The 24,834-nt window shown below is 42.0% G+C and overlaps 1 protein-coding gene across 1 annotated transcript; it reads right to left on the bottom strand.

The window, feature by feature from the left end:
- Positions 1–16,244: 16,244 nt before the first annotated feature.
- Positions 16,245–18,301, bottom strand: cox7c (cytochrome c oxidase subunit 7C). The gene is made up of 3 exons (XM_076159686.1): positions 18,143–18,301; positions 16,661–16,808; positions 16,245–16,343 (listed from the first exon to the last, which is right to left on the bottom strand). The coding sequence occupies exons 1-2, from the start codon at positions 18,215–18,217 to the stop codon at positions 16,692–16,694; spliced, it is 192 nt and encodes a 63-aa protein (XP_076015801.1). The 5' UTR covers positions 18,218–18,301; the 3' UTR covers positions 16,245–16,343; positions 16,661–16,691.
- Positions 18,302–24,834: the final 6,533 nt, after the last annotated feature.

The following is a 24,834-nucleotide window of genomic DNA, read 5'->3' on the forward strand; positions in this document are numbered from 1 at the left end:
GCTTGAGCACAACCCGTATTAATTTATCCTGCGTTACTGATGATGTAGCTAATGCCCTAATTGTACAATACAAAAACTTGCATATCCTTGCTAAAAATGTAGTCTTGAAATTGACCTTTTCTATAACACTGGATGCCATACATTCCATTCCATTCCATTCATCACGCTTGCTATCAAGATATGTGAGAGAATGATTTTCTCTTATACAGCTCGCATGGCACTGCACATTAAAATCAGTACTATTATCACACAACAAGTCATCTCCATATTAAGTGACTTTTTAGCCATTTCAACATCCTCCACCGTCACCAACAGGCAGAATCATCTGTATAAAAAAGTACAGGAAACGAACAACCATTAATTCATCAGTTATGAATAATAAAAACAAAAGGAGCCCTAGTATGCTACTTTGATGTACTCCACATTTAAACTCTCTTGGATGAGAAAAATAAAGTAGATGTCATTATTTTCATAACAAAACTACTTTATTTATGTTTATATTTTTCATCTGTTCCTTATAGCTTCTTTATAGTTCCTTAGAGTCATTTTTTTATTTTCCTAGTTTTATTTTTTTGCCTCAGTTACCAGTCATTGCACTTTTAGTAGAGCTAGAATAGAACTCCATGGGTTCTCATTATGATCTTTTAATGACTTTAATGTCCCTCAAACTTGTTTTTACTAACATGCAACATTGATGGATATGAACCTGTGAGTTTTAAGTATTTGCACAAGACAATATAAAAAACCAAGATACTCTGGGGACCTAAATTGGTTTAGGATCAGCGGCTCGTACGGCAGTGACAACCAGCATTTCAGAAACATATCACATGCCACCATCAGTGTTTCCTCTGGGCCATCGTCTGTAAGGAAGAGATAAATAAAACATGTCTTTTCCTCTGAAATACAGTTCATTACTTGCCTTTATGCCTCATATTTACCAGAGCAAAAACAGCAACAAATACTTCCATGGGGTACTGTGTGTGTGTGTGTGTGTGTGTGTGTGTGTGTGTGTGTGTGTGTGTGTTATGCAGTTTGCTCAGCTGACTGTGACACTGTGACACTCACTCTATCACTAACTTCACACTGAATCTCCAATCTGGCGAGCACATTTTGTTTGATCATTTCAGCGTTGGCAGCATATCAAAAAGAGAATGCCAATATACCCTCCTGTCCTTGTGTATTTTACATTTTTCTTGATAATGAGTAATTTGTCTAGATAACAAGTGATTTATCCATCTGAAATAGTGTATTCAAGCATGTACAGTGGGAAACAAATTTAGATTACAGCATAGATTGCATTATAAATCATCAGGGTGCTTGGAGGCAAGAGGTGAGTGTTTGCTATCTGCTTGGCATAATCCTCTCTCTAGGCTGGATGTGATTAAAAAAGTGTGTTAGTTACATTGTGATGAAGCTGTGTCTAAACAGAACAGCTCCCATGGGCCGCTGAGTGTAACGCTGTAGGAGGTTTTGTTTTGTGTTAAGTGGAAGAGCGAGAGTAGATTAGACATCACAGTGAAAAATAAGGCCACTGCAGGTGGTGGGAATCTAGGACAAGCCATTAAGTAAGGACGGATATTCATCCAACACCCGCAAAACAGGGTAGAAACTACTCTGTAGAAGGGCATACCTCCACCAAGGCTGAACAACAAAACGTGTCTTGTTGTCTTGCAAACAACGATATAAAGCATAATGTTTTTTGATTAAAGATAAAGCAACAACTCCATTCATTTGTTTTATGTCCAAGCAAATATTTCATTCAACTAGATCTGGATCCTTGTCTGGAATAAAACCTGTTGATAAAACCTGCTGGTGTATTATGGGATAAATGTGCTTGACTTGAGTTTGGTGTATTACTTTTGAATTAAACATTTTTTTTTCCTGCAACAAAATGTGGTGATTTCTTTGATGGGCCATGCTGCACCGATACACCAAGACCATAACATCTTGAGCAATCATGAAAATATACAGCCTCCTCTGCAGATCCTCTTGACTCACGCAAATTGCAATGCTAATAACTCTGTTGCTCTAATGATCTTAACGGTATGATGGTACGATGATATTTACACAGATCTCAGATTACTGGCAAGAAGCCTGCTGTATAAACAAATACTTTCCCCTGCAGTACTCAGGTCACGGTCTGTGGAAAACAGAGACAGGCAGAGTTTTTTGCTCAGAGGGAAGATTACTCTGCCATTAATTTAAGATTATTTATTTCTTACGTTTACTGAAGTTCTTCCTCCACACACACACACATGCGCACACGCGCGCACACACACACACGTGCGCACACACACAGACACACACACACAGCCTCGTTTCTCTTTCTGTAAATTTCTTCAGCAAACTTCATCTGAATATAAAACTGCTTACAGCACATTTGATTAAAATCTTGTACTACTGCATGTTTAATATATTGTAAATATTGCTTTTCTCTGCACACATCCTTGGATTTAAAGATCAAAAATAAGTATTTGTGACAAGACCAAAAGCTCTTCCTGTAGTCTGCTGTAATGTGTTTTGTGCATGATTGAATATGCTAGGAACTCTTGATGGCGCTTTTGCTTTTTTTTGTCTTCAATTGAGAGTATGGCTAGCTGTCGGATCAGCAGGTATGGTTTTATCATTACTGACTAGACAGGAACTATTTTTATCCATCTTTTCCTTTACTGTCTTCCAAAAAGCTGTAAAAGTAAAAGCCCTCACACACCGAGTGCAGCAGCGCAGCGGACAAAACTGTTTTGCTGTTCAAGCTTTCTGACATTCCACAACACAATCATGACAGTAAATTTAGAATCCAGATTTATTGCACATGTAGATTAGAATGCCATTACATATAGATACTTAAGATTCATGTGTGCATGTGTAGAATATAGTTTGTTGACAGGTTATATAGTATATTTGTGTTTACTACTGATAAGCCTGTATATAAAGGCCCATCTGTGATAAAAAGCCCACATGATGGAGCCTGAAGAAGAGACAGATGCCCCCTCCTCTTCCTTCTGCTCTCTCTCTCTCTCTCTCTCTCTCTCTCTCTCTCTCTCTCTCTCTCTCGATAGATAGATAGATAGATAGATAGATAGATAGATAGATAGATAGATAGATAGATAGATAGATAGATAGATAGATAGAGTGCCAATGTTGTCTTGTGACCAGCAAATCCACTCTTGTTCTATTATTCCTTCCATCTGTCTCTTTATTTTTATTTTATTTTTTTCAGCTTTTCTTCATGGACCTCCCCAGGCCAGTGGCATCCAAAAGCCTCTTTATGAGGACCATAATGAGAAGTAAAGCTCTGTATTCAGTCACTGTGCCCTGAGGCCTGGGGCATTTTGGAGCTTGGTTTCATGTCCTGCCCCATTCAGAAGGTTTGAAAGAAAGGATGAGATGCACAAACAGAAAAGCAGATTATTCTTAGGAGGTCAGGGCATGGCCTGGTGCAAAGAGAGCAATGGTTCTGTGGTAATGTTAGTTGTAGTATTGGGAGATACATACATTGCCACTTACAAGCAACTGCCAGAGTTGTTTGTTTTCATCTATATTTCATATCACTGCATTTTACCTTCATGTGAGACATGAACTTCCAGAAAACTGCTCATAAGATTCCTAACCAGGCTTCAGGCTGACTGACCCCAGCTGAAGGAAAAGTATGGGTAAAGCCCCCTCTTCTGGTTGGAATCTGTAACCCTAAAACAAGAGGCATTTGTTCCTTGTACACTGAGACACATTCAAACAGTGTACAAGATGGTACTAGATGTCATGTGATGCGTTTTATATGATAGTGACAGTACAGCGATGCCCTTGTTTGACTCTTATTTCACAATGCCAATGTTGATGACAACCATGTCCTCCAGGAGTGACAACAACAATGACAACAGTGTGTCTGTGTCAGAAAATGCCTCTTGGCGGCAAGCTAGAGCACACAGGCACTGTCATGTGTTACAACAGTCTGACAAAGACAGGGAGCCGTTGTCAGAAAAGACCACTGCTGACACTTATGTTTGAATCATATGATTAGATTTATGTATTTACATGAGCAGCCAACCAAATCTGGGAGAATAATTTTATGCCACTAGAGGGCACTGTAACATCAAAGCTGAGGCAAATGTCCAGCTTGTGCCATGTCAAAGAGGCAGGAAATACATCACCATTACAGAACATGACAGTCCATGTTACCTTTCAGATTACTGAACAGATTGGAGTGTGTTAAGAAGTAACAATGACAGAACAACAGGAGCAATCTCATTTTAGAAACATATAGATTCTGAACTCTCCCTTTATGACAGGTGGGATAGAAATGTGAGGTTTTAATGAAAAATATTGTCCATGTATAAATCCGAATACAAAGCTATTGCACATAATAACAACAAGGTGCTGTAAAGTCAAACTATTAACCAAACACGGGGAGAATTAATTTCCTATGAATGTAAAGAAGGTGCTCTAACCAAGCAAACCCTCTAGGTTACATACTCAGGAGTCCTGTTCCCATATCTTGGGAACAATGAGAAGTAAAGGACAGAAATTACGACCCCTCTGTTTGGCTCCCACCGCCATGAGTTCCCCATCGCCTGCTTCATGCAGCTGTAAATAAAGGTAATTGTACAAAAGCTTAATTAAATGACATAAATCCTGTTTACGACATTTGGGTTTTACAGAGCCACTGAAATGTGAGGGGAGAGAGGGAGAGAGGGAGAGAGGGATGTGGTGTTTGTGCCTGAGTGTGTGTGTGCAACCTCTCCACCCAGACACATCTTCGACATGCTTTCCCCATTTCAGACACACATACACACACAGCAACCTACCGAATGCAAGCAAGAATGCAAGGCCTCAGTCTGTGTGGTTATGAGGTGCAGCATAGTGTTATTGTGGCTTCGGTTGTGCAAATGTCAATGTCTGCGAAATGCTGTGCACTCTAAGCAATAATTCATCTATTTCATTAGAGCTGAGTGTGTGGCAGAGGGCGTGGCTTGCTGACAGGCACTCAGACAAGGCTTCTCTGGTATTCTGCACCATGGACGAGCCAGTCACCTCTGCGTCTGCTGGCTGCCCGTGACCCTGATGAGAGGATATTTAATGAGCAAATGGAGCCCACAGACAAGGACGTCTCAGATGCAAAAAGAAATCAAATATATGGCCGCAGAAGAGGTCAAATGGAGTGCAGAGTGGTGTACTCAGGCATATTTGTTGCTGTATCAATAATGATGCAAAAGAGCCTCTACTGATTCACATTTGTCTAAACTCAACTATCACTAAAAAACATATTCTAATATATACAATACAATATTGCAGACTTGTGTACCACCAGCAGGACCTTCTCCTTGTGTCAGCAATTTCACCCAGTGAGAGCAACTCCTTTATGACTGATTGATATGAGATCGAACTGACTGTTTTTTCAGCACCATTGATTTCAGCAGCGGTTGCACCCGAAGATTACAACAGTGATTGCATTTCAATTTTTAATGGAAAGTGCCAGAGTATCCAAAGTTCTTCCCGAGGAGTTCACAGAGACTGTTTTGCGTCATTAGCGACCCTCAGAAAGACAAATTGGTTGCATTACCGACTGCATAATGTTCATTTATTATTTGTTATAATAAAGTGGCATGTATTTGTGCTCTCCTGAAACTGATTATGTTGTACAGCAAACCAATTGAGGGGGATGATGCTTTATTACAACCCCATAAGTCATTTCTGAGCGTTGGTGGCAGTTATTAATGTGAGTACGTGTTATGATGTGTCACTGAATCAGCCGGACCTGCTCCCCTTGTGGATTCAGCGGAACAGGCAGGGCAACATGATCCCACTTAATGGCAGACTGCCTTCTGCCTAGTCGAGTGTGGCCCATTAGACCCAGATTTAGTGCGTAACTGATAGGGATTCCCAACATATTGAATGGATGTGCACAGCGGGGATAATGATAAAGGATGATGCATTAGCAGCAAACAGGTGAGAGACGCTGCTACGTGTGCTGGGATGGAAGTGGACCAACACATTTAAACAGATGGTGTCCATTTATCAAGTATCTCTGAATAAGAGGGCGAGTAGAAACTGGTGAAAGGAAAATAAAAGGTAAAATATACAACCTGACACATAAAAATCCACTTAGGACTCATTAGAGCGTATACCCCCGCTAAGGCTGCATAGGCTAAGACTATATTTTAAAAATGATAAAAAATGATTGCTCTCTTATGTCTACATTTGACCCGTGGGGCCTAAAGATTTTTCTCCCCTTTTAATTCCCATTCCATCACTGGATTTGGGTTGGCACCACAGCATAATGCGTTCTTCCCAGAGCCACGCCCCTTCCTTCCACCATAACTTATTGAGCTATCCTGCAAAAAAATAAACAACCAACGACAGCTGCAGACAAAAACAACCTTCTTGCCAGAGGTAACAAATCTTTAGCGCCTGATTGAATGGGGTTATTTGAGAAAGAAGGCTAATAGGAGTTTTATATCATCTTACTCATGAAATACACTCGCACAAAAAAATGTGTCTTTTTCGTGGGTTCTATTAAAAACACACGTGACAGAGCTGAATGTGACAAATTACAGGTGAAATTGAAACAAGCAATCCCGTGAAAGTTATAACTCATTTCTACAGTAACGTAGCAGATGAATAATTCACAAGCAGAAATGGTACTGTTCCCACTAATACATCTTCAGGTTCCTCTCTGGCAGACTATAGCGAAGCAGCGTGTAATTGCTCAGGGCATGAAGTAGTACTTAAAGCTCAGAACGATGTAGATCAGAGTGCATTGCATACTACAGTGACAGCCGCCACCCGAAACTAGTCCATCATGCGAACCTCTTTACTGCTGCAGATGAAACTGTAAAGGGTCCTAAATGCCACAACACTGCTTGCACATTACTGCAGGCAACCTCCCACATGTGCTGCACGGCAACAAAAATAAGTGCGGGGAAGAGCTTTTGAATCAAAGAGAGCAGAATTATAGCTCTAGTTACAGTTTAATGAAGACGCATAAAGTGGAAATCTCGGCGCTCAAGACCTTGTGAACCGCTCGTCGACTGGGAAATGGTGTAAATTGGTGAAATAGAGGTGAGGAAGATAGAAAGTGAGTAGTAAGGGACGAAGGTGGTGGTGTGGGTCAGCACAGGTGCTTTGTGCAAGTTCTTAATTGTGAAATCAGTTCTCTGCGAATATTTAGACTGGGAGATAAAACTGCAACAAATATGTGCAAGGATGGATCTCAACGGGAGAGCTCAGGCTTCCATGCGTCCTGTCTTATCTTCCTCAGCAATGTGTTGGAGGAGTATTTCTCCACAGTGAAACTGAAAAGCCCAATATTATGACCAGCTTGCGGGCGCACGCACACACATACACACACACACTATGTGGATTATTATGTCGCTATTCTCTCAAAGGTCAAGAGAAGCTATTTGTCTCCCTCTACCACTCTATACACTCTCTCACTTCAAATCCCAGCGGTGTCTGGGCAGAGATGATAGAGCAGCCCCTTCCTTTCCTCCCAAACTCTCTCAGACTTCCTCCCGCCATCCCCTCCTCGCTTTCTCACCCACTCCCAAGGAAAGGAAAAAAAAGGTTCAGCGAAAAAATTTCTACCTGCACTTGGAGGCCTGATATTGTTTGTGGCTCCAGTCAACTGCTGCTGCCAATTAATTCTTTCACGCATTAGTTCCTCTCATGCGCTCTTGATATCATAAGTAGCTATTCTCTTCCACAAATGAGTTCTGTTTCTTTCTCTCCCATGCTCACTCCAACTTGCTTTTCTCTTCCTGCAGCTGGAAGAGCAGATTTGATTCAACATTTCCTTACTCTCCAAACTCCCTGTTGCTTATTCTCCATGCTTTATTCACAGATGGTTGTTGAGGAGGCTCCCGGGATGCTGGGCCTGCGTGGAATGATTGGGTTGATGCTCGGCTCAATATATATTTACAAAACCCAACAGACACTCCATTGTTTCGCTTGTTCCGTCTTTCCCCCCTCCTCGCCTCAGCAGAGGAGTCATTTGCTCACAGCAGATGTGCAGGAATTCTATTCACATATTTGAATGGAGGTTTGGAGCCAATAGCAGTAAACATGGCTGTCAAGGAGTGGCTCTCAAACTTTTTGAGCCAAGAACCAAGTACCATCTGAGGAAAAATTCCCCAGCTCGAGAAGAACCAGAAAAACCTGATTTCCTGATATTCATACGTTTACAGTATGAGCACGGAAAGTTATGGACACGTCTGTAACAGAAGTACAGCGTGTACAAGGGATAGAAGGCAAGTAAGGCGAAAATAAATCAAAACTGTTCCATGTGAGTAACTAACTTAAAAAGCAGTCCAAGGTCAAACCGAGTCCACAGTTTAATCAGTCTCTTATTTCTTCACCTCAATGTCAGAGGCCATGCTGGGGTCTTAACAAAGGAAATAAAGTTAATGAACCATTGAAATGTGCAGCAACTCTAAGAGGGAGAATGTGTGTGAAATGTAATGTTTACGCAACATTCACAAAGAATAGTGAGACGTAATGACAATGATGAAAATACCGAAACTCAAATGTTGTTTTCTTGTCACTGATGTTTTATAATTCAGTTTCCATTTCGAATACAAAAGTGTTTTTCATTTTATTGTGGAGTGAAGTATGGGACAACAGGGCCGACTGTGTAGGGAGATGGTCATTTTCTACATTTTCTGCTGAACAACACCCACAGAAAAACCAATTAACTTGTAAGAATAGACATTCAGAAAAGTGTGTGTGTGTGTGAGTGAGTGTGTGTGTGTGTGTGAGAGAGAGGGGGGCGGGGGGTGAGGGGTTACATTAAAAGTAAAAGAACTAAAGCTGATTGTGTTATAAGACTTTGAAGGTAGATAGAAATTCAATTTCAAAGGAGCGAAGCTTCATCAGTCTACACTACTTTTTTTTTTCATTTTAGCACTGTGGAAATTACGTTAAAGTAATAAAACATTACGGTACAGCCATAGGGGAAACTTTTCATGAATAGATGAAAACGTTCCTTCAGAATAGGGCCACTCAGTGATATGACGACATCTCATCAACATAATACTGCCTTGAATGTCTTCTTTGAGAGCTTATAAAGATAAGTTAGACCTTAGCTGGAAATGATGAAATGACAGTGAAATCCTGGTAATACTGGTAATTCTTGCATTTTTTTAATTAAACAATTAGGCCTATGCTATCTTCACTTTTCATAAATCCTGTCAATATGCCCTGTAAGGGTATTATGATTGAAATTCTTGGAAATATGTTTTTTTCTCCCACCTTCTTTTGGTCTTTTTTTTCTCCACTTTTGAAATGCACCACTCAATAAAGCTCCAGAGTCTCGGAGCCCCAGGAGCTGAAGGGCTACATGTTCTATTCAGTGTCACTTTTCTGAAAGTTTGAAAAGAACTCCGTCTGCCGTCAGTTTGAATTCATAAACCAAAGTGTGAAAGATGTGACGAGATAGTGGGATGCAGGGTGAGAGATGAAGAGGGAAAAAGACAGCAGACAGGAATATTTCTCAGCTTGCCATGGTAAAACTGTCGCTAGGGTCTGTATATGAATTTGGGAAGAGGGGATGCACTCCTGCATCGTCCACAGCTTCTTGTCAGAGATTCGTTTTCAGTCCCAATGATGTGTGCATGAAATATATGTATTTCTGCAGCATCTATCAGTGCTTTTTGCAGGTCCAGGAATCCAATTTACAGAAAAGAGTAACTGGCTTCTGATTCTGTGTACCCGTGGGTGAAAGTGAAAGGACCACATGTCACATCAGACAGATTTTCCCTTCATGTCCTATTATTGTGTTCTGGGTCTGGCAGTGCTGCTGTTGATATTTTGGTAGTGAGACACACTGTAGTTTGAAGTGTTTGATTGTATGAAACAGACAAAAGTGGAAATGTGTAGTGAAGTTTAGGTGCAGGCTCCGTACACAGATATTCTCTCCACTGAGGCAGTCAAATGTGCAGAGTGGATCTCTATTGTTGGAAAAAAAGGCGTTTTAGTATTTGTTGTAAGCACACCACTTTATACTGACATTGAAGAGGCTTGATCGTTCCCATTACACATTCAGTGAATGTTTTGGTTCTGTCAGCTTCCTAATCCGCCATGCAGCTGAGTTGTCAGGGGGCCGCAATCTTTCCTTCAGTTCTTATCATGCTTCCCCTCATCCGTCCTTTCTCCTTCACTTCCCTTTCCCTACGTGGCCACCCACACCTGGCATGGCTTCTTTTGCACCAAATTAACCTGAGCACCTGCAGTGATTTATGCCAGCCAGTGGAGGCAAAGATGCAACTTCCGTTATTGATTGGAGTTGTTGGCTTCTCCTATCAGGGTGAAAAGGCTTTGGAGCAGTGGGATGGTTGTGTTTGTGTACAACACACACATTAAAATCAGCAGGTAATGATCAGTGCCAAAAGCTCACATTTTCAAAAACCCAGCTGAATTCTAGCTTTAGCCAGGCCCAAATGTATGCCTCCTCCTTTCACCCAAACATCTGTGGTGTCCAAAGAACATCCTGGACGGGACTGGCCTGCAGGGGAACAAATCATTCTGAGCATCCCGTGCTTTCCTCTGCCCACCGCTACCCCCTCCCCCGTCTCAGCCAGAATCGACTCTTTCATTCATGTCGCCCTTGCACAGTCAGTTCTGCCTTTGTGACTTGTACCGGATCTCTGTGGGTGCTCTGTCTCCCTGCGTTGAAAGGAAACAATTATTGTTGCATCCCACCCTCTCTGCCAGCACCCTGCACAAACTATGTCAGACGAAATTGTGTTGGTAAAGACTCTGACTGTGCTGCTCTGAGCCTTTAATGTAACAGGTTTGTCAAAGTCTGACTCATATCATTAGTTTGAATGGTAACCATCAAAGAAAAAAAATCACATAACTATCTCAAATGTAGCAGCTGTAACCTTGCTGTTACATTCATTTGTAATAGTCTGCTGGTCCATCTTTGTCCAGATGGGGGAGCTATTAGGCTACCCAGCAGGACCAAAATGCTGTAGCGTACGACTCCATTGTTTGTCAGTCTGTGTGCACCCTGGCAGCTCTGTCCTGAGAGACTGTGCTGCAGTGCTACATCAGGAATAAAGGAAGAAATGGTAAACAGAGTTGCAAAAGCTATCAAAGTGCTGACGGTTAGACTTTAGGTCAGTTTTAGTACCAGTTGGGAACAATTGTAGAGATGCAGTTCCAGTGCCTGTGCTGGTTCCTCATCGGTTATATCCATCTCCAAGGTCTGTTGTCTAGAAAAGCCAGTATTGTAGTAAGTGTAGATTGTAAAACAGCCGCGTTTGAAATGCTTACTTTCCCCTTAATTTCTGCCAATATACATGAAACAGATGTGCTCACTAGGACCTTAACACTTTCTGTTGTATTTGGCTGAAGCTTGTTTGGACTGTGGGTGTTTGTATGTGTGTGTGTTTGCATATATTTCAGTGGTGGGTACTCGGGTGTGTGTGTGTGTGTGTGTATGTGTGTGTGTGTGTGTGTGTGTGTGTGTGTTTGCAGGCATTAATGTGCATGTGAATATGCTGGTTTGTGGGGGATGCCTCTCAGTGTGTGCGTGTGTGTATGAAATGTCGTGGGTTGGATCTCTCTAGAGAGAGTAACGAGCGGGAAGGAGAAGGAGAAGGAAAGAGAGAGAGAGAGAGAAAAAGAGAGAGAGAGAGAGAGAGAGAGAGAGAGAGAGAGAGAGAGAGAGAGAGAGAGAGAGAGAGAGAGAGAGACCACTGGAGAGCAATAGACACTGTCGCAGGCCCAGAAAAGGTTTAAATATTTTCTCTCTTTATGTGGGAGGAAGGAAAGAAAAATACTGCGGAGAAAACAACAAGAAATGATGGACCAGATCTCTGGACCATTTTCCTGTCATCCCTCTCTTCATCCCTTGTGCACTGGCATTATCAGACGTCCCTCCTCTGCTCCACCAGAGGAGATTGCATCTCTGGAGATAGTTCATTAAAGAAAGGATGTTTATCCTGGTTTGTCGTCTCGTCTATGGTGATAACACTGAAACCAACTCCAACTCAGGCATTTGTATGTGTATAAACCCACTGAAATGTACGAAGCATCATTGTAGATGTGTTGTCCTATTTTTGGTGAATGATTCTGATGCTTTATAGTAATAAAATGCATTCTTAATAAGCTGCTAGCAAACCAAACAAGCTTAACAACAATGATTACATTTACGTGGCGAACGGGGGCCAGATTATAAAATGTGTTATTTGGGAGAGTGAAATGGAGGCCCGGGGTCAGTCATTCTGAGTTGGCTATAATAACTTTCATAGGGATGGAAAATTGAGTGAGTTTCATTAAAAATAACTCTAAGCCATTTGTTCCTTCACAAGGGCCAGAGGAAGAGCTCACTAAACCTCTTGACTCGGATTGGCACAAGTATTTGAAAACAGACAGCTCGTAAAATGAAATAGGAAGTATCTATCTGCTTTTTTTTTTACACAAAAGAATCAGAGCAGAATTCTAGATGTATATTGTATGAAGAGAAGAAATCCCCATCCACTCCTGCCCTCTCAGAAGCGGCGGCGTGAAGGCTTTATGTGTGAGAGAGCTCAGGTGGAAGTGGGCATGATTGAGCATGAGAACTTCCTCACCCCCGAGTCTGGCCGCTGTTAACTCGGCCGGTGTACAGTGCTACATTATTGATCGAGCGACGTTCTGGGGGCTAAACTGGGCTGAGGAGGATGAACAGGTCGTGGCAGTAACAAACCTGATGCGGTGAGTCCCTGTAACGTCTCTGTTTCACATCAAACGGAATTTGCAAGAAGGAAACGTGACACATGATGTCTATTTCTTCCTCTTTTCTTTCCCCTGTTTCCATGAGCTCTTGCTGGTGATGCAAGCTAGTGTGTGAGTTTGTGTGTACATATATTTGATGATAGTCTGAGGAGCCGTGTTGGACTTAAATACTCATACTGTGTGTTACTCTGCTCTCATCTTCCTCACTTCTCCTCATCGCGCACAAAATACACACGCACACACGCGGGTCTGCTCGGTACCCAGTGAGCATTCATCTCCTATGAGCAGTCATCCCTCCCCCCCTGGAGGTTCTGGACTAATTGTGTGGAGTTCCTGGCTGAGGCGGCTGCAGAGTGGGAGGTGCGCGTACACTTCATCTTCCTGCTCTGACAGTTCCGCACTTCTCCACCAGTCAGCATCTTTGAGGCGTAGTGTGGTAAACAGGGGAGCTGGGGCTGGGGTGGGGGGAAAGGGGGAAGTAAGAGTAGGAGGAGGAGGTGGAGGATGCAGTTAGCACAAAACTTCATGGTTCATGGTGTCCTTGAAACTTCATTGAGTGGCAGCGCCGTGTCAGGTTGTTGTTCAGGCAGCGGAGACAGCTGCTTTCACCTCTTGTTATATGACGGACAGGCCACATGCACGGATTTCTTTAGTTTTGGACACTGTGTACTGACTGACTGACTGATTGGTGCAATGCAAAATACCTCAGTGCGAGATGTTTGCAACAAAGTGCTGATTAGTGCTCACGTAACTCATCCAGAAGTGTAATTTGTTTGTGTTTGTCAGACGATCATTCAGAGTAAATAAATGTTTACATAACTGTCCATCACTATCGAATCCACTCACAACAACTCACATTTCCAAACACCTCTGGTTGGCTATAACAATGCAGCAGAATGTGAAACGGCCCCATTTATTAAAGCTGAGTCCTTTTATGAGGTGGCTGTGAGAGCTTTACACCGAGCTAAGCCCACTGTCTCCTCCTCTGAAGTGCAAATGAGTCTATAATTAGATTCCACACGTGAGTTGCAGAAAAGTCTATAATTGAACCATCTACAGAGACTGCAATGAAATCAGAGCATTTACATATCCCCACATACATGGAGAAAAACAATATTAATGTGTTGCATTAAAGGAAAACTATATACATTACATGCTGTAACTGAGGCACAGTGTAATGGCTTTCACCTTTGTAGTTGTTTGTTGAGGGAGATTACCTATTAATTTCATTACCATGCACAATGTTATACTCACGCGCTGAATGGTGATATGCTCGTATAGAATTGATCTTTAATGACTACACTTTGTTTTAATTAGAGCCTTTTACACCAGGGAATGAAAAGCATTTGAAAGGACAATTACAATAATGAATTCACTAGATATTGGCTATAATGAAGGCATAAAATCTGGGAAACCTCACAAAAAGCACAGATACATACAACAAACAGCCCCCGCCCCCTTTACTTTTCATTTCTTCCACACTTCCAGCACTCATCTTGGCATGCTGGGAGCATAATCCTCCAGAAATGTATCGCCCCCCGATTCTTTCCAGCTGCCTCTCAGTGTACCACACAGTAGAGAAACAGCAAACCCATCACATCTGTCTGAAGTGGGCTACTGTGAGCACCACAGGACCCCTCCAGTAACATGCCCAGTGCCAGCACACACTTATGTACTTTCCATATGTTGCAAACACTGCACTGCAGCTTGGTCTTTGTCCAGATAGCAGCATTGTGTCTAATTGGTCCTTGCTGGCTTCATCCCGGATTCTTAAAATCCCCATTTAGAAGCCAAATGTCAGAATAGATGAAACATTTTTGTGTGAGAAAAAAAAAAGTGCACCCACTGCTTGGTGCATGTGTTTTCCTTCAGGACACCCAGATAATGCAACACTCCTCTCAGAGCCGATCTCTCTAATGTGTCAAAGCCAGTCTAAATATGGACTCTCGGAGGGAGCGAGTGCATGTCCCTTTATAATCGCTTTTATTCTTTTTGCAACAGGGTCAAAATGTTGGGGACGCGCCTAAATTAGCACTCTGAGTGCAAGAGCGTACTGTCGCACCAAAGTGAGCCATTTGTAAAGTAGCTGCTGGCATTTCTGCTGATCGGAGGTCAAACACTCAGATCTACAAAAGTGCTGCAGAATTCTTAAATGGTTCCAACAGGGACCAAAAGGGATACAGAGAACCTACCAGCCAATTTGAGTTGCTTCTTCAGATTTACATTTCCCTCCCCACTTTTTGTAAGCTGCAAAGTGTGAGACATATTCTCACTTTCCTCTTTATCATCTGAACTTGTAAATCAGATCCCTTCATTTGTCTCCGGCTGAGGCCCGTCTCGTCTTTATCTTTGAACAGAGATACTACTACACTCCAAAAGTCGACAAGAGACAGAACCTGAGATACTGTATGTCTGAGCAGTGACGGTATTACATCACAGTTTATTTGCAACAGAGCTTGGTGTCCTTTGTGTGGTAACAAATTAACGAAGCTCGTCTCTGGTGGAGGTCTGAGCTCTGATCGTGTCACATTATGCAGTATTGATGAGTTTCCGCTCGCACTGTTGCTTTCTTTTCCAAAGCAGCGCTGGTTGCATTATCACCTCCAATGGCATATCGCACATCTTGTCTGGTGATGTGACAGGACGACATTTGATTGTGTTCAAGTGTTTGGTGTAAAAAGTACAACTGAGCCGACAAGCCCCTCTCTCTCTCGTTCCCCTTGAGCTACCAACAAAGGCCAACCTATTTTAAGTGGCAACAATACAACTATGAAATATCTGCGCCCACTTGTTGACCCCATTAAATGCTGGATAACTTTTATCGCCAGCCAAAGAGAGATGGACGACCTGAATGCTCCTCCATCCTGCAAGCCCACAGGCACAGAAAGCACAACATTACAAATGCAAGACAACACAAAGCTCCTGATGGGTTTGTACCGTGCCAATGAGTGTCTCCTTAACGCAGTAAAGCTAAAAGGGGATCATGCAAGGTTGTTATTCATGCTCAATTACCCTCATGAACTTTAAAAAAAAACTGCAAATGCTAAATAGAGGGATATACATAACTCTGAAAATCTAAAAATAAATACTTCAAGCACCTGAATGGAATTGTATGGAACACTATTTAAACTTTTACAATGTCCTGCCAAACATACTTTATGCAAACAGAGCTCAGAGCTGCAGATTTATCATTGGAGGCCCTTTTCAAACCATTATGACTGTACTGAAGAATGGGCTCATTGTTACTTTTATGACCTGGGTTCAGCGGTTTATGAAACTTGGTGTAGAGTAAATATATCTAATATATATGTGGGTCCATAATATGGCAAACAGAGGCCAGAGTGGGTCAAGAAAAACCATGTAAGGTCAGGCAATATCTCCTCTGCAATATCTGTCAATAAATGTAGCAAACAGCAACGTACAGCAATTCACCAGGACAGGAAGCCAAAATGCCAGCATGTTAGAGTTTAAGATCACCTTTGTTACACACGGTATCTTCTGGTACAGAAGAAGACAAAAGAGTTGTCAAGTTCATGTTTTAGGTAACTTTATTTACAAAGACAATTAAGAGATTCCCATTGTTCTGCATGAATAGAGCTCTGATGGATAAATATGTTCCAGCTGGAGACCTGCCGGGAGACAGAGATAAAGGGGGAGAGTGATAAGTTGACGTGCATACATCTGATGACAGGGAAGCAATTTTGGAGTAAACAGCAGAGAGATAAACGTGACAACACAAACTTCTGACCTGCTTCTGCCTGATACGCATCCACGTATGCAATGAACTGTCACATCTGCCTGCTAATGTGTGCGCTTATCTTAACAACATTACTGCAGCGCACACCCACACTATCACTCTCAGACATACAGGTAAATTATATGAGATACGCCGCAGAGCAAAAGGATGAAGATGAACGCGGCAGATAAAAACAGCAAAAATAACTACCTTGAAGACAGAAGAACAGCACAGGGCTGCTTTACTTCTTGAGGATCTGGTGCCTGACAACAATGAAGGGGAATGCAAAGCCGCTGCCGAAAAACAGCACCATCATGCCCAGCAGACGCCACTTATTCTGCACGGAGAATGGCAGGTTCTGTGCAGACACAAGGAACAATCACATCATCAATATACTCCACATAATGATATTTAAATGTAGTCATTTCCTCCCCAAACACAGCGGTAGACAGCAGGAGGAAACCAAGCATTGAAAAGCAACCCTTATTGAGGTTCTGATTTCAAATCCTTTGTTTCTGAATGTCAGATCATTTATTTGACCTTACCTGTGAATTCCAGGCCATGTTGCAGGTCACTTGTGACTCAGCAGTACTATGCAAAGGAAACTTGTCCAACCCCTCTCATAGTGCTTCCACAAAGGACTATAAATCTAATTAAAGAGCTCTTTCCTGATAAATTAGCGAATATAGAAACATGTGCTGGAGGGGTTGGTTGATTGTGTGATTGTGTTTTGAAGGTAACATAAGCTCCATAGGCTACATTAATTTGAGTGTAGCGCCTTAATGACGATCTAAATATGATTATCTCAAGATATAATTTATCAATATCATATACAACAAAACGACGTAATATATCACAGAATACAAAGATCAAAATAAAAACACGATGTGAACACGGTGATTTCCATACAGTTTAAAGATCAGAGCAGCTTAAGCTCATAAGCTACCAACATTTACTATCTGATACTAATAATCTGATACTGTAGTAAACTACAGCACAACGATCATAGAAAACGTCACGATGAACTCATAGCATTTGATTAAGATGAACTCAACGAGCCTAAAATGTCACCTTGACTAACATCTCTCTAGATTTCCCTGGCTACATATTTACAGTGGTTGACCTTAAGACTTTCATGACGGTGGTAAATGCGCATTACATGTAGTACATTCCTGAATTCTCCGTATGCAGGAACTTTGTCGCAGGAAGTTAGCAACAAACCTAAGCTCAAAGATCACCTTAACTAACCTTTATCTAGTTTATCTGTTAGCATACGACCACGACGTCACAGTATTTGACGTTAAGACGCTCACGATGGTGACAACGAGTGTTTTACATTCCTGAAGCGCAAAATAGTTTCAAACACAGTCGCGTTTGTTGTCGTCCTTAGGTATGACAAGACTGACGCTAGTTTGCTAATCAGCTAGTTTCGCGGAAGTATGCACGTCTCTGCCATGGCTGTCGCGTAAACTGTCAGCACCCAGTTTGACTGCAGTCTCCATTAGTTTATAGATTGTAAGAGTGTTGATTAAAAAACGAGGAGTCATAATTTTGCCCAGCATTAGCATTGCGCTCGGAAGTCACAGCTATGACCTCCAGGTAACGTTAGCAAGGCTCCGCACACAGACAGGGCCGCACTGGGGAAGAGCACCACATTTAACTTCATAATGGCGATATTATGATAAACATTACCTGTCCGGGGCCTTCAGCATAATGTGAAGCACGAACAGCGGACGTTGTGAATCGTCTCACGGCTTGACCCAGCATGTTTACACAGATAGCGCTTCAGCTCCGTCAGTATAACGACCTTCTTGTTTCAGAATGAGGAGGCGCGGGGCATTATGGGTAAAAGTGTTGAACGCATGCATTGTGGGAAATGTAGTTCGAATACTTTACACCAGAAGGCTTTCATTTGCGCGCGATAGATAGATAGATAGATAGATAGATAGATAGATAGATAGATAGATAGATAGATAGATAGATAGATAGATAGATAGATAGATAGATAGATAGATAGATAGATTGATTGATTGATTGATTGATTGATTGATTGATTGATTGATAGATAGATAGATAGATAGATAGAACTTCTGCTCCTCCTTGTCCATGAGAAAGTTCATGAAAGATGCCGCAGGCTAAAACTGTGTGATTATCTGTTTGTGACTGTTGTTGTGACTAAAATAACTAAAAGCTAAAAAACTAAAAGCCTTCTCTTCTCTTCTCTCTGTTCTGCTCATCTTCACCTGTTCCTTATTTGCCTTGTCCTGTTGATTACCTTGCCAATAAGGACATCATTTCATTGCAATTAATTTACTTCAAAGAAGATTTTAGTCACGTCCTCCTTTCCTGTCTGTGTCTATTTGCATTAACAGTGACTCCGGCATTGGAATGAGATGAGCAGAGCGCAGGTTGTATTCTCCAGGGTCAGAGGAGAGTTTAATTCAAAGTTGCGCCTGGCTTGTTTTAAGCTCTGTGTCAGCAGGAAAATTGATTTGACATATTGTGTAGTCAACTGTCTTTCATTCCAATGAGTTCATAGATGTCGATAGAAGTGCTCTATTTACGTAACACGTCACAGCAGAATGGAATTCAGATTCAAAAGGGGGCTCAACTTTGAGAGTGCGTGGCAAACAAACATGCCTATTTAATTCTGTTTTTTCTTCTTCAAATATTGTAAGTTAAAATCATGATCTGTGATATTTTGAATGAAATACATGATATACCACACAATACAGAAATGCAATTATTTTTGCAAGGAATTTTAAAGTAACATTCTTTTAAGCTAGATTGGCAATTAAAGGCTCCCCTATAACTTCAAATGAACCATTGTTCTCTGAGCTATGAGTCTGTCGTCCATAAATTCAGAAGTTATTACTTTTTTCACTCAGTTTTTCAGTTTCAACACGCTTGATAAGAAAACAGGAATCTGAAATGCATTAAATTACTCACAAGCAATTATTTCTGATGTATGAAAAGGGCAGGTGGGAGGAATTGATATGAAAAACTTCAGGGAAGTTTCTTTGCCCTGTTTCTGTAATACCCAGAAGAGATTATATGATTTTTCTGTTATTATTTCCGTATTCCCAAGATTTCATAACCTGGAAATATTTTGAGAATGCAGACAGAATTTCTTTGCATAAAGAGGGGCGGGGGTGGTAAATGTATGATTCATCATGGGGAAACATACAGCTGCCATTCACGATATTAAATCTGTCTCAAAGGGGTGGAAACCAATTTAGAATCAGTTTGTGCTGTTTGGTGAAGAGTCTCTCTCTCTCTCTCTCTCTCTCTCTCTCTCTCTCTCTCTCTCTCTCTCTCTCTCTCTCTCTCTCTCTCTCTCTCTCTCTCTCTCTCTCTCTCTCTCTCCCTCTCTCTCTCTCTCTCTCTCTCTCTCTCTCTCTCCTCCCACTCCATTCTTTAGCGTGAATAATCGTGCCCAGCTATTTAGTAAGAAAAATAAATATAATGCAGGCACAACTTCAACTGCACAAATTTGTGCACAAATTTTCCTTTCAGCCACATGAGAAAATGGATACAAACACTTCCAACATAATTTGGGTTGGCATATGGAGCTGCATAGAAAAAGACTCTGAAGGCAGTTTACACAATTACTGCAAAACAATTCCCTTGACCTGATGTCAGTCAATTTTATGGCATCATTATCTGATGTCATGTGAACAACAGCCTTGGCGAAGTGCAGATTCTTCCTCTTTGGTTTCTTTCTTTTCTTTTCTTCTGCAATATTGGCAGTAGACTGTGTCCCAGGCTAAAGAGACAGTTTGACAGGGGGGGAGGAGCTGTGACGTCCTGAAATGATGTGATCAGTCCTTGTAAGCTGGTTACTCACCATCATGACCACAACATCCATCACAGTGGGGCCATCGCTTGGCCCGGTGCCACGTGTTTGCTCTGTCATTGCCAGAGCCTGCGGTTAAAACAATGAAGGGCAGGGAATCAGCTTTCAGATCCTAACATAAACACTGATGATATCCCGTGTTGTACACTATCGCAGGGATCACAATCCTCCAACATTCCTGGATGTCATCTGACTGTTAATAAGAAAACACAATCACATTAAAGTCTGCCAATTAGCATTCAGGAAAAATCAGGCTGTATACAAACCACATACATGACACGCATAATAACAACTGTGTGCGCTGTTATAGCACACAACAACTTAATCACTAGCAAAACAATCATCAATCATCACACACACTCAGTAAATATATGGATATGTGAGGCCAGGACTCAATCCATGTTTCACTTCAAAATTGAGGTTTTGGATCTTAGGCGCTGCAATCTAGCAAGTAAAAAATAGCAACAGCTTTTGTACCTGTGATTGGCGCTGTGGAAAGTTAGGAAAACAGTATGATCCTCCTGACGAGGTTGCAATTTTGCTAAACAAGCGCTGTATGCGGTTGTTTGGGACTCCTACCACTAGGGGGAGACACACATGCTCCTCACATTTCTAAAACATTCTTAACTTCTGGTCAGCCGTCTGCTAACTTGAACCGGATTAAAGTCATTTAATTGTGTAGTTATTCAATCTATCCTGCCGCAATGTTATCGTATGACCAATGAATGCAACTCTGAGCAAAACGAGTCGTTTCGTGTGGTTACAAAACGCCAATTTATCCACTGGTTTACGTTGACCCGAGCTCCATAGGCCTCTGGTTGTAACCTGTGTGTAGCCATGGTAACGTAGATGCATTGTGGGTAACAAGACGGGCAAGTTTGGAGCAGCGCCATCATTGACGGTAACAGAAATGGCCCCTAAAAGAACATTTAGAAGTGGCGCTCAAGGCCAAAAAAAGGAAAGTTGGAGCTGGAAAGACAATGAAGGTATGTAATTATTATTGAATCCAAATTATTATTCGTATATATACATGTACATATAGCGCTATCCTCACTTTGTACAGCGCCATCTAAAGTTGCCACATTCTAATTACAGTTTGGGAACAGTTTCATGTTATTTTTAGTTACCAGCCAATCTGCTTTATGATGAATTACAGCCTGCAGCATTTCTCTCCCTGTCTGGTGTCTTTGTGCAATAATGCTCACAAAGGGAAAGAAAAGGTTCTACGGTGCCACTAATCGATGAGGATCGTCATTTTTGGCAGTGGTGCTCTCCACTTATAGGCATTCTTCATCATTCCTGTTGACAAGAGCTAATTTGTGCAATTATGCTGTGGAATTTTGAGTATGAATTTTTGGGCTGTGCGTCACTATCTTTGTTTTTCTCCAGTCGGCTTCATCTGCTCACTCTTTTGACTGAAAATGTGTTGTATTGATTCACCAGCAAATACAGAGCAGCCTCCCCTCGTGTCTCTCCCTCTGCCTTCTATAGGCCCAGAACGTGTGGTTTACTTGATGCAAGCAAACACACACACACACACACACACACACACACACACACACACACACACACTGCCTCAAGCTAAGTAACTATGGGATTTCATAGAATGCACATGGTATGATTTGACATTAATCTTTAAAATGGATTAAGGGAGAATTGCATGAACTGAGTGCTGACCCGGCCCTCCTGGGACGCCCGGCCTCTGCCCCCGTACATTCACAGATAAAGGACACCCTCACCTGCTATTTGTGATCTTGCAACTGCCCTGTCGCACCAAAGCACACTACTATTTTAATACACTCCAGCGCCGCGAATGGGCCATCATTCCTTCCTCCAACCTCTACACCGCATTCACTTTTCCCCATAATTGGATTCTACATTAAATCTGCCGAGCTGGAAAGAGAAACATACTGGGAATTATTCTGGAAACCAAAGGTAAATATTACAGATCTTTCCTTCTCAGTGGTTTTGTGGGATAGAGGCACACTGCTACTGTCCTGATTCTGTCTCACACAACAGAAATGCATTTATTTCTCAATAGAAACATGGTGTTACTGTTCACTTCTGATAAACGCTGAGTTGTGTTTCATTATGCTATATCAGGCACACAGGGCATGGATTGTTGACATATGATCGGTAAAAATGCTCTACAAGACCATCAGAGCAGAACCATTAGGGTTTCATTACAGTGTGATATCCTCACTTGTACAGGGTCAGCTGAGATGACTGTCGGCTTTTTGCACAGTAATTCAAGGGATGATTCAGTTATCCAGAAACTCCAAATGCACTCAGAGATGTGAAAGAAAACCCAGCTCCCCTTCAGTAGCAGGTCAGTCTTTCACACTGTTTGGCTACATACAGATTTTTCATTTGCTTCGACTTTTCTCTCAAACTGCTTGTCTGGGCCAGGTTCTCCCCGACTGCGTTACTCATCAGCCTCATTCTATTTCACCCTCAAGGCATTGGAAAAACATCAAAAGGTGTGTTGGAAAAATCATTTAACATCCATTCAGTTTAAGAGAAGTTTTACGCCCCTGGCAGTGATTTTTTACTGTGAAAGTGAGAAGTGAACTTTTGAGCTTTGTGCCGTAACAAATGACAATAGGCACTGAAAGAGAAAAATGTGATCCAAAGGGAACTCTGGACCAGAACACTCTGTACCTCGTGTGGAAGCGCCTGTGTGTGGAGGAGTTTGCTTGGTAAGTTCTGAGCCTGACACATCATGAAGCAAGCAAGGGCTGCAATACTTTGTGGACAAGATACACTCACATAATCATGAGTTCATACATATCAATTGGCCTGATAGGCAATACGTGATGGTAACTGAGACCTGTCAGACGTATCCAAGGCTCTGAGTGTTGTGCAAGACGTTCTTTTTTATTTCTTTTCATTACACTTTTTCAATTCGCAACTTCAACGAGCATTAATGTGTTTGCTTCATCGTGGAAAATAAGAATAAGCAGTAGCAGGCACATTTTCTCGTAGTTTGATCTGACAGACTTTGGAGCATGAAATTTACTGTACTTTAAGCCATCTGTAAAAAAAAAGGGCGCGCACACACACACACTTTACGTCTTAGACTATCTCTGTCTTCCTCTTTTATCCCCTTTTCCGGTTTTTGTGTTGAATCTGTTTGAGTGTTTGTAAAACCTTCATGATCCATTTAATTAGATTCAGCCAGTATTCATGTGAGTGAAATCTCCCCCGTCCTTGGCAATCCCAGCAGTCTATTGGAGATGCGCTTCTGCTTTGCCACCCTGTCAACCATGAGACAGAGTGCCACAAAGCCACCTGTCAGTGTGGCGTGAAGAGGAGCTCCAGGCTGACCAAGGAATGACCGGGAGCATCTGCGCCACTGTTTGTGTCTAATCCACTAATGAGAGCTGTCAAGCTGTCGAATTCGCTCCCCTTGCCCTTCGGCATGGACAATGGCACCTTCGCTTTGGCTGTTTTGACTGACATTAACAAACAGAGCTACAAAGAGAGAGCGACAACAGACGCGTAAGCCGTGTAAAAGTGACACATTCTCAAACAAACAGGAAGGCAGAAACACACACAAAGCAAATATGAACACACTACAGAGAGAGAGAGAGAGAGAGAGAGAGAGAGAGAGAGATTTGTTTTATTTAATCATGGATTTGGGTTCCCCCCCCTGGTTTACTTCTGTTCCTCCTGTTCCAATATTGGCCTATGGAGGCCAGTGTTGCTCAGTCACAGTGATGGAGGCTCAACAGTGTAAATCAAGCCTGCAAAAGATGGAATAACAGATTTATCCCAGAGTCAACACCTGAAGCAAAAACGAGCCAAACAAAAAACAGAAGGCTCATATTGTAGTCAAGGTTTCCCTATAACAGGCGATGAGTCATCTTTTCCAATAGTGCTTCCCTTAATAGTGTCAAAACTCCTTTATCTCCTGGTCTGGAAAAGGCTTTGGATTTGGTTAAAACTGAATATGCATGTGCTGTGCAGATGCATTAGTGCTGCATTTAAGTCATTTCTTTTGTTGGTTCTATCTAACGAAGGCGTTGGGAACATGAGGTATCCATCACTCTGCTCGCTGTGGGTGGGAAAGGCTTTCTCTTTCACTGTGAATATTTCTGCCTTCCTGTCATTAATATGCGACGACATAATATTCTAATATCCCTGATCCATGTTTCTAAGATTTTTGTCAAACAGTAAAACCTTATTCACATAAAAGTCGGAGCCGAGTAAAGCCGAGGAATCTGCACTTACAAATTTCATATGAGCATTCTGGATGGATGCCACACATGCAGAGCTGCCAGCCCTCCACCACAGCATGAAAACAGCGGCCATGGCGCTCAGTGGAAGTTGTTGCGGCGTGGGAGAGCACCAGAGTTTCCTTCAATGCTCTACGCTCTCACCTCATTCCTCAACAACAAAAATCTAGCTGGCAAAGGGGTAAACGAAGTAGGAAAATAGTTTAGGAATGCAGGGGTCCAGTGTGGGATGCCAGCCTTTACTCTCTGCATTCTGCACCTCAGCAAGTATCCAGGCAGTAAGTTGAGGA

Source organism: Genypterus blacodes, unplaced genomic scaffold (assembly GCF_046128005.1).
Source record: "Genypterus blacodes isolate CSIRO-AG114 ecotype Tasmania unplaced genomic scaffold, CSIRO-AGI_Gbla_v1 ptg000099l_1, whole genome shotgun sequence".
In the NCBI taxonomy this organism is placed as follows: Eukaryota; Metazoa; Chordata; class Actinopteri; order Ophidiiformes; family Ophidiidae; genus Genypterus; species Genypterus blacodes.